Source organism: Chelonoidis abingdonii, chromosome 3 (assembly GCF_003597395.2).
Source record: "Chelonoidis abingdonii isolate Lonesome George chromosome 3, CheloAbing_2.0, whole genome shotgun sequence".
Taxonomy (NCBI): Eukaryota; Metazoa; Chordata; order Testudines; family Testudinidae; genus Chelonoidis; species Chelonoidis abingdonii.
In genome coordinates this window covers 202,662,656-202,678,840 of record NC_133771.1, presented here as the reverse complement: position 1 = coordinate 202,678,840, position 16,185 = coordinate 202,662,656, and the positions used below count along the sequence as shown (strand labels likewise).

General features: G+C 42.5%; 1 protein-coding gene across 9 annotated transcripts in view; it reads right to left on the bottom strand.

Moving 5' to 3' along the window:
* Positions 1-16,185, bottom strand: part of VPS54 (VPS54 subunit of GARP complex) — a 75,844-nt gene that overhangs the window by 37,948 nt on the left and 21,711 nt on the right. For all 9 annotated transcript variants that reach the window (XM_075064456.1, XM_075064453.1, XM_075064451.1 and 6 more), the window contains 3 exons: positions 14,539-14,573; positions 12,845-12,976; positions 9,677-10,062 (listed from right to left, as the gene is read on the bottom strand). In XM_075064456.1, the coding sequence (XP_074920557.1) occupies positions 9,677-10,062; positions 12,845-12,976; positions 14,539-14,573 (553 nt within the window). The remainder of the gene's footprint in view (positions 1-9,676; positions 10,063-12,844; positions 12,977-14,538; positions 14,574-16,185) is intronic.

The following is a 16,185-nucleotide window of genomic DNA, read 5'->3' as shown; positions in this document are numbered from 1 at the left end:
GGGAGACGCTCACAGATAGCTCTCCAGTGGCAACAAAGGAAATGACCCACACCTAGACGGGTGTTGAGCAACCATCCCCAATCACTGACCACCAGGGGAACTATAAACAAGAGATTTACAATTCAATAAGAGACAGCTGCTTGAGCGCCACCCAATGGGGATTGCTTAACTGAGTGATTCAGCAAGGCCTTAGGATATTTGATACTTGACTCCATGTTTGAGCCAGTATTTTTCCAGGCACATGAACTGAGTGTATAAAATAAGGGATAGTGGCATCATGAGTCCACCTCTCTCTCCTCCCTGACCTACTCTGAAGGCAACAAGAATGTTGGGGGGGGGGGGGGGGAGACACTGAACTGGGGAGGTTGGTCCCAGGTTGAGCAGGGAGTTCAGCCAGTGCATTAAGAGCTATGAACTGCTTACAACGCCTAGCAGGGTGCCAAAAAATGCTTGATTCAATTCTTGCTTAGTCTGATAAAATTTAGGATTTAGAATGCATTTACTGGTTTTTCTTATGTAACCATCTTTGACCTTTACACCTGCCCCTTATAATCATTAAAATCTATCTTTCTGTAGCGAATAAACTTATTTTAATGTTTAATCTTAACCAGTGAGTGCACCCTAAGTACTTGGGGGATCTGCTCAAATTACAAAGGCTGGTGCATGTCCACTATCTTTTGATGAAGTGGCAAACTAATTAACAAGCTTGCATTATTTAAGAGGGTCTGGAGCAGTTTAAGATGGTAAATTTCTCGGCTGCAAGGCTGGGTCTGAGTAGAATTTGCTAGTGTCTCTCTGTGTACAGTTCATGAGTGGCTTGAACAGCTTAGCTGGGTATGTCTCTGCATGTTGTTGGCTGAGTGATAACAGCACCCGGAGGGGTTTGCTGCTTGTCACTAGCATAGCATTGTAAGAGACAGCCGAGGCTGGAGAGTTAAGGGAGCACAGTGGTCCCACAGTTCCAGGTTGTACCTCAGGGTTCTGTCACCCCTCTTCCACTTCTCTTAGGCTATCTACACTATAGCAGTACAGCTGCACAAATGCAGATGCGCTGCTGTAGCACTTTTGGGGAAGACACTCTAAGCCGACTGGAAATAATTCCCGCCTCTGTGAGAGGCGGTAGCTATGCCAATGGAAGAAGTTCTCCCACCCACATAGCACTGTCCTCACAGGCGTTTTGGTTGGTATAACTTACATTGCTAAAGGATGTGATTATTCTGAAGTAATTTGTATTGACGTAAATTATTCTGAAGTAATTTGTAGTGTAGACATAGCCTCAATCTATGGTGACTCATGGTTATTCAGAGCAGGGAAAATCCCTCTTGACTTAAATGTTCAGGAAATAGGATGTTCTTTTCAATTTTGAGTCATTTCAATATCTTCTCATTAATTCTAATAGTCTACCATTGTCCTTTCTTGGTCTGGCCAATGAATAGTTACTTGAAGTCGGTTTTGTGTAAACAAATGGCTTGGGTGGTGTCCCTCCCTGCCTGACAGCTCGCTGCTCTGTTCTGAGGTGGAGCTGACATTTCTATATGTACAATTACATAAAATCATAACCATGGTCTGTATACATATCTCTAATGACCATCAAATTCAGAACACTGCAAACTTTCTTAACAGACTTTATCTGATATATTTTAAAGTACAATAACACATCAATTGGTTTAACTGCTTATTTTGGGGTTAAACCTTCTGTTCTCCCCTTGGGATGTCTGGACCCTGACTGTCCTTCCAGCCTACAATTCTTGTACTACACCCTGTCATAAGTAGATAGGTAAGGGTTAATTTTCTTTTAACTGTAAAGGGTGAACAAAGGGGGAACCAAACACCTGACCAGAGGACCAATCAGAGACCTGGATTTTTTTTAAAGCCTGGGAGGGAACTGGACTCGGGGTCTTTTTGTTTTCCTCGGTGGACGATAAACAAGCTTTCTTCTAACTCCATCTTCTTTCAAATATGCTACTATAAAGATGTGAGTACAAAGGAACAAAGTAATCGGCTGTGATGTGCTTTGAGTGTGTATTTACAGTGGTGTTGATTTGACTGGATGTAATTGGGCTATCTTTAAACCAGACTGTTATTCCTATTTTTATAACATTTCCTGTATTGAGTTTCTTAATGCAGATTATTGTTCTGTATTTTCTCTCTTTTTATATAAAGTTTCTTTTTTAAACTTGTGGAGTTTCTTCAGTGTGGCGAGGGGAGAGGAATTTCTGTGCCAGGCTAGGGGGGAGGAAAGCCCAAGCTCTGTGCTTACTTTCCTATTGTTCCAGGGCGGGAAAAGGCTACGGGACAAAGAGGGGGTGAATCTCTTGTGTAGCTGACTAGGTTTGAATGCATAGCCTCGGGAAGCTAGATTGCCTCTCTGGGGTATTGCAAAGGGAATAGGACAGCATCGCACGGCAACCCAGGAAAGGGGGGAAGCTGCGGATAAGATAGAGGAGACCCAGGGCTCTGGGTCTTGAGGGGTCCCCCAAGGAAAGGTTGGGTGAGCTGGGGCCGACCCTGGAAAACTTCGGCTGGTGGCAGCGATATCAGATCCAAGCTGGTATAAACTTGGGGAGGTTCCAGTAAGCACCCAAATTTGTACGCTAAAGTCCAGATTTGGAAAAAGTTACCACACACCCCATCTTCTCTAATAATAACTAAATTTCCATGTCAAATCCTTTACTGAAATTCAGGATTATCGATCTATGTAATTCCCTGATCTAAAAAAACCTAGCGCTGTCAAGTGATTAAAAAAAATTAATGCGATTATTGCACTGTTAAACAAAATGGAATACATTATTAAATATTTTTGGATGTTTCTACATTTTCAAATATATTGATTTCAGTTACAACCGAATACAAAGCGACAGTGCTTCACTTATATTTATCTTTATTACAAATATCGCACTGTAAAAAACAAAAGAATAGTATATTTCAATTCACCTAAAAGCGTAGGTACTTGTGCAAATCTCTCCTATGAAACTTAAAGTGACAAATATACTTAGTGATGATTAAAAAATATATAATACAGTTAAATATACACAAATAAAACATGATGATCTAACAATCCACTCACGTTTACTTCAGGCAATCACTCAAGAACAAACAAGTTTGGTTACAATTTGCAGGAGAAATGCTGACTGCTTCTTATTTACAATGGTCACCGAAGTGAGAACAGGCGTCACATGGAATTTGTTAGCCAGCATTGCAAGATATACATTGCCAGATGCGCGTAAAGATTCATATGTCCTTCATGTCAACCACCATTCCAGAGGACGTGGTCCATGCGATGACGAATTCTGCTCAATTAATGATCCAAAGAAGAGGACGACACATGTTTCATTTTCATCATCTGAGTCACATGCACTAGCAGAAGAGTTGAATTTATTTTTTGGGTGTCAGACTCTGTAGTTTCTGCATCTGACTGTGCTCTTTTAAACTTTGAAAGTATGCTCCACACCTCTTCTTGCAGATTTTGGACAGTACTTCAGATTCTTAAACCTGAGTCGAGTGCGATAGCTATTTTTAGAAATCACATTGGTACCTTGTTTGCTTTTTGTCAAATCTGCTGTGAAAGTTTCCTAAAATGAACATTTTGCTGGTCATCATCTGAGACTGCATAACACGAATATATGGCAGAATGCACATAAAACAGAACAGGAGACAACAATTCTCCCACAAAGGTTCAGTATCAAATTTAATAACACATTTTTTTTTAAACGACTTCATCAGCAGGAAGATCTCCTTTGAATGGTGCCAAGCAGAAGGAGCATACAATGTTTAGCATATCTGGCACCCTAAACTAATGCAAGCACCATTACCAAAGTGTCACGTGAATGCCCATTCTCACTTTCAGGTGACTTTGTAAATAAGAAGCAGGCAGCAGTATTTTCTGTCAATGTAAACAAACTTGTTTGTCTTAGAGACTGGCTGGACAAGAAGTAGGACTGAGTGGACTTGTAGGCTCTAAAGTTTTAAATTATTTTGTTTTTGAGGGTAGTTACGTAAAAAAAAAATTGTACATTTATAAGTTACACTTTCACGATAAAAAGATTGCATTATGGTACTCGTATGAGGTGAACTGAAAAATACTATTTCATTTGTTTATCATTTTTACAGTGCAAATATTTGTAATAAAAAATAATATAAAGTGTGCAGTGCACACTTCGTATTCTGCGTTGTAACAGAAATCAATATAGTTGAAAATGTAGAAAAACATCCAAAATATTTAATAAATTTCAACTGGTATTCTACTATTTAACAGTGCAATTAACCGCAATTAACATATAAACTCGTTCATTAGCCTGTTCGTTCATAAGCTGACCCCATAAAATGGATAGGTAAAAGTAGCGAAAACCATGTGACCCGTTCAAAGCCGACCCTATACTTCAGGGGTTGGAAAATTTTGGCTCCCAGACTCTCAGGGTAAGCCGCTGGCGGGTCAGGATGTTTTGTTTACTTGGAGCATCTGCAGGCATGGAACCCCTCAGTTCCCTGTGGCCATGGTTTGCTGTTCCCAGCCAACAGGAGCTGCAGGAAGTGGTGCGCCATTTCCCACAGCTCCCATTGGCTGGGAACGGTGAACTGTGGCCACAGGGGGCTGAGGGGCTCCATGCCTGCAGATGCTCCAGGTAAACAAAACGACAATGTATTAGATCAGAGATCGGCAACCTTTGGCACGCGGCTCACCAGGGTAAGCACCCTGGTGGGCCGGGCCGGTTTGTTTACCTGCCACGTCTGCAGGTTTGGTCGATCGCGGCTCCCACTGGCCGCGGTTCGCCACTCCAGGCCGTGAAGTGGCGTGGGTCAAGGGATTTGCTGGCCACTGCTTCCCGCCACCATTGGCTTGGAGCGGCGAACCGTGGCCAGTGGGAGCCGCAATCGGCCAAACCTGTGGATGCGGCAGGTAAACAAACTGGCCCGGCCCACCAGGGTACTTACCCTGGTAAGCCCCATGCCAAAGGTTGCCGATCCTTGTATTAGATATTCAATTCAATGATTCCATAGAGTTTAAAATCACCAAATTTTGGTGCAGACCCATTTATAAGTCGACGCATCAAAGATTGGGGGTCACTTTTTTACCAAAAATATTCGGCTTATGAACGAGTATATACGGTAATTTTTTCTAATCGCTATTAATTTTTTTGAGTTAATCGCATGAGTTAACTGTGATTAATCAACAGCCCTAAAAAAAATTAATGCCCTTACCTGTGTAAATTACCATAGGCAAAGACTTAATTTAATGCCAGTTAAGGCTGAATCAGGGCATAACCAGCAGTGCAAGTGGAGTGGTCCAGTCTGGTCTGCTGTAACAGCAAGGTATTTATAGCCGGTACAGCCTACTGGAAAGACACAGGAGGAGCAGAAGGTGTGGCTGATGGGTGGCCCCACGCCCACAGCTCCTCTGGCGCAGCTGTACCGCCCCAGCCCATCCACACAGGGTGCCCTCCGTCTGTACAGCAGCAGCCCCACTGGAGGACAGGGCTGGTGGTGGTACAGCTGCAGGGCTCTCCCGGGAACCACAATGGGGAAAGGAGCAGAACATGAGGCCACCAGGCGACCCCACGCTGGCAGCTCCTCCGGCATGGCTGTGCCACCCCCAGCCCGGTCCTCTGACACGGCTGCTGTTGTACAGACAGAGGAGACCCTGTGTGGAAGGGTTGAGGTGGTAGAGTTATGCCAGAGGAGCTGCAGGTGTGGGGCTGCCCGTTGGCCCCACGTTCTGCTCCTTTCGCCTCTGCCATTTCGAAACCTCTGGCACAGCTGCAGGAGGACACAGCCCTCCTCCCCAGGTAAGGGGATGGGGAGAGTGTGGGGACCCTGGACTGGGGGCAGGGAGGAGTCATGTGGAGGATCACGTGCCCCCTGTGCTAGCCCTAACCCCGTACTTGCAAGAAATGGATTCCACTTGCACCCCTGGGCATAACCAACCCAAACACCCCCAAAACAGAAATGCCAGGGAAAAGGGAAGTTTCCAGCAATTTCAGCCATCTGCATATCACCCTCACTGCTATTTATGATGCACTCTGGACCTTAACAGTGAAATCACTTTCATCTTCAACAGATATTCAGGAATAATAAACAGCTCAATAAAAAACATGCTGCAATTAAAAAACCCCCGATCTATGACCTCACCAATATTAAGGGAGAAGTACATCACATGTAGACCGTGTAACCATCAGACATCGAAATTTTCCAAGGTGAGAGTATGAGATAGAAGTTACAACTGTTCTAAATCTAGATGTATTTTTCCATTCACTTCTAAGTAGTCTCTGTATAAATAGCAAATTATTTATACACATATAGAGAAACTGTGTAAAGATAAGTAAAGACAAAATACTATCGAAAATTCCCCTCCGCCCCTTCCCAAAAAACGTTAAGACAGTGTTAAGGCTCAGAGTACATATCAGTAATTTTGGATTAAAAAAAAAAATTACAAAAAACAAGCTTTATAAACCCAGGAAATTCAGAGTTAAGGTTACACTAAAAGGAATTCAAACTTTTCAAGGTCTGGAAAAGGCACATTTAAGGCATCCACACAAACTCAATTTTCCCCTATTGTAATGCCATACAACCATAATTATACATATAAATGCTCATGATCCCAAATTAGATTACGCAAGTTTTTCAATACTTGTGGTATCCCTTTCCCGCCCCTCTTCTAACAGAGCAGAGTTAAGAAACTTTTATTTTGTGTTATAACCAGAAGCCAATTTACACGACTGCTGTCTGGATGTAGCATTATAAAGGCAGTGTCATTTTGTTATGTATGTTTGCTTTGGGTATTGTTAATTGTTTTACAACAAATTATTCTGCAATGCTGCTAAATTTAAATGGATGATCTCCAATACAAGAGGCAAACTCCGCGAGCTGTCAGAGACGCTATCCCAGAGTATCCACAAGTTTATTTAAAATCATTACTACTTGCTTACAAGTTGTTTCACTTGGCTGTTGCAGCTTTGTTACTGAAGATAAAATTGGAACATCCATTCAATATTTCTGTGAATAAGGAGAAGTCTTTGTGTGATGAGTGGATTTTTAAAATTAGCTTCTATCATAGAGTTTTCTTGAAGATTTTGGTCTTTTGGCATCATGTTTTTCCTTCGTACACAGTGAAATGTTTGCATGCCAATCAGAGATTATGCACAAGATTATGCGCTGTGCCTCTAAGAGGCATAGAACAGAACTCACAACTGAGGTGTGTATTGGGGGGGAGGGGTGCTTTTGTGGCTTTAAAAGCCACCTTTAAACCTTCCTGATCTTAGGCTGCTCTGGGGGTTAGAGAGCTCCCCGGTGTAGCTTAGACAGCACCAGGGATCAAATGATGGTAGCCTCCCCAGGCTGCCCTATGGGCCGCAGTCAGTGCCTAATTTGTGCCATGGCTTGCCAGGGCTGAGCCCTGGCACCTGTAGGCTTGGTACATCAGTTATGAAGGTAAAAAAATTGCTTGAGCCCCAGCACCTCTTTCATTTCAAATAAAGTGCTGGCAGCAGCACTATCTCCTACTTCCAGCACTTCCCCTACACCAGGATTTAGGAATCCTCCGGCGTGGCTGTACCACCCCCAGCCCTACCAGCCGTGTGGTGGAATTAAACTAACAAATTTTAAAAAAACCACTTTCCCTTCCAGTAGTTTGACAGCCCCATTTATTTTTTCACATTCTTCTCTTCTATGCAAATTTTATGAATTTTTCTGCATCAGTTGGAAGGGAATTACTGAGGTAGCCATTTTTGTTACTAGCAAAAATCTTAAAAATTCTGAGTAGAGGAGCAAATTAGAGCTGAGAGATTGCAGTAGCCAGAGTTGAGAGTTTTGCATATTCAGAGTACAGTTACTAAGTAATAACTAAGGTTACAATTTACTCACGGATATTTTTAGTAAAAGTCAAGGGAAATAACCAAAAAGTCACAGCCGTGACTTTTACTAAAAATCCCCTAACTAAATCTTAGGTGCTGAGGTGGGGGAGGCGCTCCAGTGGTCGCTGCTGCTCCTGGGCTTGGAAGGAAGCCCGGGGCCCTGCCTCTGCTGCTCCTGGATGGGGGGAGCCCGAGGCCCCGCTGCTGCTCCTCCAGGCAGCGGGCAGCTTGGGGTGCCGCTGCTGCTCCCATACTACTGCTCTGGGGCAGGGTCTGGGACCAGTTGCCTGGGGCTGCCAGAGCAGCGGCTGGCGTGGATGGCCCTAGGGTTGCCCCAGCTGCTCGGGCGGCCCTGGGATCAGCTGCATCAGCTGTGGAAGCTCCAGAGGTCCCAGAAAGTCACGGAATCCGTGACTTCCATGAAAGACTCACAGCCTTAGTAACAACATATAGTTATTATGCAAATCAGACACCCAGAAACCCCAAAATACAGGAACTACACCATCAGGAAAAACTGTAAAGGTATGGATCTCAATATATAGAATCTCAGCACTCTGGCTGACACTATTCAGTTTCGGTACAAATTCAGTGTAGATTATTTCTGATTATATTCCACCAAAATGGTAACTTTGTACATTATACAGTTTTATTAGATGAACTCATTTATCATATGTATCATAGGAAATATTCTTTAGGCATATCATATTCTGAAAGGCATCCTATTATAATGACATTTCTTATGCAGGTCAGGATAGAGATTATGTCTCTGCATGTCATACAGCCCCCAGTATAATGCAGCTTCTGTTCTGATTGGGACCCCTATATGTAACATAAAGCATATAGATATTCAAGTGCCTTAAAAAAATCCTTCTCCCCAATATAAACTCACCACTCATTTATGGACTCCACTGATAGGGGACACTACAGAGTAATTATATAGTATTTTTCTAAGTAGTGTTACCCAAGAAGGAACAGGAATAAGAGTAGATTCAGTTTAAGCATACAAAATTTAGTCCCAGGCAGACTGCGAAGAGCTACAAAAGGATCTCTCAAAACTGGGTGACTGGGCAACAAAATGGTAGATGAAATTCAATGTTGATAAATGCAAAGTAATGCACACTGGAAAACATAATTCCAACTACACATATAAAATGATGGGGTCTAAATAAGCTGTTACCACTCAAGAAAGAGATCTTGGAGTCATTGTGGATAGTTCTCTGAAAGCATCCACTCAGTGTGCCCCGGCAGTCAAAAAAGCAAACAGAATGTTGGGAATCTTTAAGAAAGGGATAGATTATAAGGCATAAAATATCATATTGCCTCTATATAAATCCATGGTACTCCCACATCTTGAGTACTATGTATAGATGTGGTCGCCTCATCTCAAAAAAGATATATTGGAATTGGAAAAGGTTCAGAAAAGGACAACAAAAATTATTAGGAGTATGGAATGGCTTCTGTATGAGGAGAGACTAATAAAACTGGGACTTTTCAGCTTGGAAATGAGGCGGCTAAGGGGAGATATGATCGAGGTCTATAAAATCATGACTGGTGTGGAGAAAGTGAATAAGGAAATGTTATTTACTCCTTCTCATAGCACAAGAACTAGAGGTCACCAAATGAAATTAATAGGCAGCAGGTTTAAAACAAACAAAAGGATGCATTTCTTCACCCAATGCACAGTCAGTCTGTGGAACCCTTTGCTGTATGGACCTTTGGCCTGACCCAGTATGGTCTTCTGTTCTTAGAATAATATAACCGCTTGACATTATTCAACATGATTTATACGTCATTTTATTACTTCCAGTGGTTTTGTGAATGTCACCTACCGGAAACTGTGAATGCCCTGAAGTTCCTGCTGAAGTACCTCCTGTGTTGTTGCTATTAAGTCCAATGCGCCAACAAATTCAGAGGTGGACAACAACAGCTGTACTGTAGGCTGCGTTTGGTGTACTGTAGCCATTAACTTCAGTTTATTGTACACTTTCACACAGTTATTTCTGGTGAGTGATAGTCTTAAAACCTGAAGAGATCCTTCACACATTACTTTATCAATTTGGGCGATTTTATCTCGAAGTATTTTTACAGCCTGGGAGGTTTTCCTGAGGTAGTCCTGCAATTCATGCTGAGAGGTCATTGCATGAAAAAATGCTTCTGAGCGTAGAGAAATTTGATGAGCAATATTTACTTCCACAATATCCAGATAATGGCTCAGCTTGAGAGAGAGAGAGAAAAAACAACAACCGTACGTTGTAACACCTGGCAAATATATCCCACTACAAAAGCACTAAAATGTATTTTGTGGGTATAATTTTGAATTATTTCTACAAGTACATTTCTTTGTGCTATAATGATCAGATGACTGTGGCCACTATAACACTGGATTAAAAGCTGTTGTCCGGGTGCCAAATGAATAACTACCCAGTTTTGTTAGTGAGTTCAAAAAGCACTGGGAAGGTTGAGCTAATGCAGGGGTAGGCCACCTATGGCACGTGTGCCAAAGGCGGCAAGCGAGCTGATTTTCAGTGGCACTCACACTGCCCGGGTCCTGGTGGGCTCTGGATTTGAATTTAATTTTAAATGAAGCTTCTTAAACATTTTAAAAACCTTATTTACTTTACATATGACAATAGTTTAGTTCTGTATTATAGACTTACAGAAAGAGACCTTCTAAAAACATTAAAATGTATTACCGGCACACAAAACCTTAAATTAGAGTGAATAAACGAAGACTCGGCACACCACTTCTGAAAGGTTGCCGACCCCTGAGCTAGTGTATCTCCCTCCTGGTGAAATCATGCTTGCGAAGTACTGCGTGCTGAAAAGCAAGCAATTAAACAAACCTACCAAAGGTTTTGTATCTCAGAGGTCAGACATTAACTCCCCTACATCACAGCAACTAGCTGAGAGGGCGTGCTGGGTAATGGAAATGAGAATAGCACATGTACTTAACTCTATCATGCACTAAGGCTGCTACACCATGGTGGGGACATCCAACAACATAGGTGCCGAATCCATGGGTGCTCTGGTGCTGGAGCATTCATGGAAAAAAGAGTGGGTGGCTCAGGACACACCAGCCACAGCTGCTCAGCCACACTACCAAAAGGCTGATTGGCAGTCAGGGCTCGGGGGAGGGCGGAGAGTGGCAAGCAGACGAGGGTCTCAGAGAAGGGGTGGAGAGGGGCAGGAAGAGACGGGACAAAGATGGGGCCGCAGGGGAGGGGATGGAGCAAGGGCAGAAAGAGGCAGGACAAAGGTGGGGCCTCAGGGGAAGGGGCAGAGCAGGGGCGGGACCTCAGAGCAGAGCAGGGGTGGAGCACCCCCAAAGAAAACTAGAAGTCAGTGCCTTTGCTGCACTGTTATCAGACTGTTGGTCTGGCCCTACTTTATTCAAATTGAAACAACTCGGTGAATACATCAATTGAATGCTAATACCCGAATGGCCTGATTTTTAGAGGTGCGGAACACCTGAAGATCACAATGACTTCAACAGGAGCTGCGGCTGCTAAACAGCTCTGAAAAATCAGCCCCAAAATGTTGTTCCTTCTCACAACTATTTCATTTAGGATTTACAGTCTCAATGGAATATGCAAATCTTGGTCTAAGTGCAATAGGCTTATTTACAAATTCCTTCCACCCAGCAACCATAATGCAGTATGCCCATAGGAAAGGCCCACTGACCAGTGCCATTGGGATTTGGAGGCTCAGAGCCTTAAAAAGATTTGGGGCTCAAATGAACCGAGCAGCAAAATTATTAGAAAGCCTGGAATCAGAAGGCATCGATGAAAGCATCAGAGCTGCCCCATTAACATTCTAATGCCTGTTTTAGTGTTTCAAGTCTGTTAAGCTGCAGGAAGGAAACATGGATAGAGACTATGCTAGTCCTTATTTTGGTTGCACTGGGGAGAAAAAAACCCTGAAGCACAAGAGAGGCTTCTCTCTTCTTAACTTAGAACTCCTGCTTCATTTCTGTCCAACTGCCTAAGATCCTGGCCCAGCCACTCTCTGTAAGTTATATGCATTCTTAAAGCTGACGTTTCATTGTCAGACAGTAATCACTTCAATGGCATCTTATACAGCTTGTTGCATTTCATGTCCACTGCCATGGTTAAGGAAAGGCAGAGTTGCAAGAACTTGTTAGTGATGGAGAAGCTAATGCTGTTTTTTCCAATCATCACCTACAAATTTAAGGGTAAGTTCCTAAAAGCCGTTGCACGTAAGAGGAAAAATATATAAATTAAAAACAAAACACATCACCATATTTTAAACTTTTGGAAGGATCTGAAGAGTATTTATACCAACAAAACAGGTGTCTGCTTTTTTTTTTCTTTTCCATTGCATATGTACAATTTTTAAAATAATGACAATTCTGAGTGCCCACAGACCCGTATTTTCCATGTGGATGGAAGTACTCTGCCATCGAGCTCTACAGCGCTCCCAGGGCATGTGTGATTCAGCTACAATAGAAACTGCAAAAAGAAGCAGTACCTACGGTATGATGCCTGAAAGATAACAGGAAGCTAGCTACCAGGAAGGCTTACTACTTCCTTGCAATGCACAGCACACTCTGCCTTAAATCTGGGTTTTTTCTGAAAGTTCTGAGAAAGCTGCACCATTACTGGACTGTCAACATACATACCAGGCACTCATTCCTCCTGTAATCACTATTCATATTCAAAACAGCCACAAAAAAAGTTCTTAATGAGATTGTCCTCTTTGATTGCTTTAGTCGTTACTATTAGAATATCTTTACATTGCATGTAACAATGGTCACTTGTTGGTCCTACTCTTGGCAGAAACGTTTATTTAAAAAAAATTCTCTTCTCAGAAAGGTAGCCCCCACTGGCATCTTAGGCCGATTGAAGTAATATCTGGGCCATAAAATTAATGTGTTGTGTAACCTGCAGAGAACGGTGGCAGTGGCCTTGTCTAGAACTGTTTTCTTTGTAATCAGTGAACAGCTGCACTGAATAACAGTTTACTGTATTGAGATTTACCTTTTCTTGCAGCAACTTTGAGGAAGCTGCATCACGATTTCCTTTTCCTCCAGAAGTGTTAAAGTGAGACCATGGTAAAACGGCATTAAACGTTAAGGAATCTTCCAAGGCAAAATCTGGTTTCATAAAAATCTGAAACAAAAAGAAATAGATACATTTTTCTCTTCTCTCTGCTTTCCTCTCCTTATCACTATTCCCCACCCTTCTAAAACAAAGTGCACACAAACAAACCCAGGTTTGACATATCCTCTGGGGGTCCTATCCATCAGTTTCTCTAAAAGCTACATTTTCATATACAAAAATAAATAAATAATCAATCTAGCCCTTATGATTCTAACCAACTTTCCAGCTGTGAAGTGAATGTGACCAAGTGCAGGGTTCTTTTCCTGAATCTGCAGGTAAACAGTCGGATGGTACAGAAGTACAAACTGCCCAAGTCCCATATCCTAAACTGTACTCAGGGGAGGTCCTCCATGGGACAGGAACGAATCCTTCTTTGGGACATTCTTCATCTCCACTGCTGGTACTCCATCCCTAAAGTTGGAATAGGCTACACATTCCTAATGCTTCCTCCAGGTGGTGGATCCATATTGCAATTAATTCACTGAATCCGGCTTTTAGATTCCCACCGTGGAACAGCACACCTAAAGCCCCTGGAGAACTGGACTCTGCAGAATACAGGATATGGGTGCACAACCCCTGCACAGCTCCAAAGCCTACCTCCCCAGGCACAGTGCAGCAACTCTGGCCATTAAAAGCCAAATAATTTTGTCCCTGCTTCTGTTCATCTCAATGAAGCATTGTCTCCGAAGCATCTGCATCTGGCTTAAGTTTACTCCTTAAAACGGATATAATGCCTGGAACTTCCAGGAGGACAGAAACATCTCCTTCCCATTCACCCTAAGCATCACACGTGACATCAAAGGATTCAATAGCGAGAAATCAGTATCAAGCACCGTCTGTTCCTTGGCCTTAACTTTAAACGTTACAGTGAAAGCTACTTTAGCTACACCTCAGGACATGCACATTGATCAACATTAAACTGTTTACCTGCTAATAACTTATCAACTGGACAGTTTTTTCAGTTTGAATAAAATGGAACGTAGGTTTGTCTGTTTTGACCACCTGTTACAACCTAGCTGTCATGTAGACTGTTAAGTGACAGGGGCAGGAATGGTCTTCTTCGCAACTTGTCTGCACAGTGCCTAACACAATGGGGCCCTAATCCTTAACTAGGGTTCCTAGGTGCTACAATAAATAGTGAGAGACTCAGGTCTACACAGTAACTTCAAAAACGTGCACCAAACTCCTCATCTTGCCCCCCAAATCTTCCTTTCTCCCAGAAATTTCTTTTCTGGAAAATGTACCCAGCGGACCGTGGCCACGCTTCAGTAGAAAGCAGTTTGGCTGTCTATCTGTGCCTGAAAATAATGGCAGGTGTGTTTTACCTTCAATGCCTGCTAAAAGAATAAATACAGCTCAGGAGACAAAAATAGCCAACAAATTTAAGGATTATCCATTTGGATTACATTGTCTAAGTTCCATGTGAATTACTACAATTTAGGTGGCTCAGAGGATACCTATTAAAATAGTTCTCCTTCATACATATGTACACACACACTATTAAGTCTTACACTAGAAATCTGACAAGCACATTTTTCCTTAATAAAGCCTATACAGTACTGCAATCTTACCTTAGGTACTTGTTCCAGATCTGTCCTGGATTTATCTAAAAATAAATAAAATATAAGTAAACTAGCATGATAAATATAAGACTACATTGCAGTCTTCTATAGTCAGTCATCAGCAAACTTATTAAAACAATTAATTTCAATAATCAGCAATTGAAGGCCTCGTTGCCCTTTGTAATTTTTTGGGATTTAGCTACAGTTTCTGTGCAGCACTCAGATGTGTCCAAGTTTGACTACTTTAAAAATAAATGTATTATTCATATTACATATTATATTCAAACTCACTCAGGGTGAAATTCATCTTGCTGGTGAGGACCAGCATAGGGCTCTGCACCACTTAAGCTTCCCATTGGTGCTCTCTAGGAAGGTCACTGGTGGAGCAGTCACACTGGGTTAGACCCAGAGGGGAGATGTACATAGGGTGGTGATGGAGAGGGACCACAGGATCCACACAGATTCAGTGACCCTAACACTCTGTGCAAGTGACACAGAGGTAGCATTGTTCTAGTCCATAGGCTGAAGTGATGGTCACAAGGGGTGGTCGCAGAGGGAAGGAAATAATCAGGACAGATGAAGAGCTGCACTGGAGCTCTATGCCCTGGCTCCATTGGGAAGCGGGAGGATTTCACATTCTTAGGGCTCCATCCACTTTAATTCAGTCACATAAGAGGAGCTCAATCAGAGTGTACGGAGTCCCATCAGGCCAAAAAGAGAGGCAGATGAAATAAGTCCTTAGCTCACTTGGAGGGCCCCTCCTCCCCTCATAACCACCATGGTGAAAGGGACCTTTTACCATCTCCAGCACCTCTCTTGCCTGCAGGGTTGTTACTTTATTAAACACAAAAGACAACGCAGCCCAGGAACCATCACGCAGCCTTCTGGCCTCAGTCTCAGGCTGTAAGAACTCTTATAGCTGAGAGACCCCAGGTTGCATTTTCTAGGACTGGAGAAAGATAGGCAAGTCCAACACTGGGAACTGCAGTGGGTGGAGAGCAAGTTTACCGAAGGTGTGTTCTCCCAAAACCACTCTCCAACTCCCTGGTGCAGAGATTTTTATCCTGTTTGGCTTTGCATAGCAGACCAACCTTTCCTCAGGATAGTTATTCTTACTCAAGCCTTCTTGGGTGCTGCTGGGGGCTAGATACAGTCCTTAAACAGACATTTTAACAAGTACAGTACTCATTTGCAATAAAGGCTATCCATTCAAAAACTGTGATATTGTTTAATAATATTATACTTTCAAGATCCCCTGTGTAGTACTATGGGCAGTTAACAGAGGAAGGATATTACTGTCCTGGCAAAGGTAAAGCAAAGCTAAATATAAGAGTTAGTTCTCAAGAACTTCAACTATGAAAGACAAAAAGGTTGGACTTCATTATTCATGGTAAGGAAAAAAACTGGTAATAGAGGTATTAGAAAGCCTGACAAGACGAGCTGAATCCAATGGAGTAAATCAAACCAGGGAAGCATTCTGTAATGTGAAAGTAGAATTAATTATATTATAAAAATAAGAATGGATTAAAGAAATGTTGTCTGCACCTTTAAGCAAAATTGTTGGAATGTTGCAATCCAGGTGTCAGGAACACAGACATTAGCATAGAACAATTGCACCGTTTAAGGGCAATTGGAAAAGTATTAGCCTTAGATCGA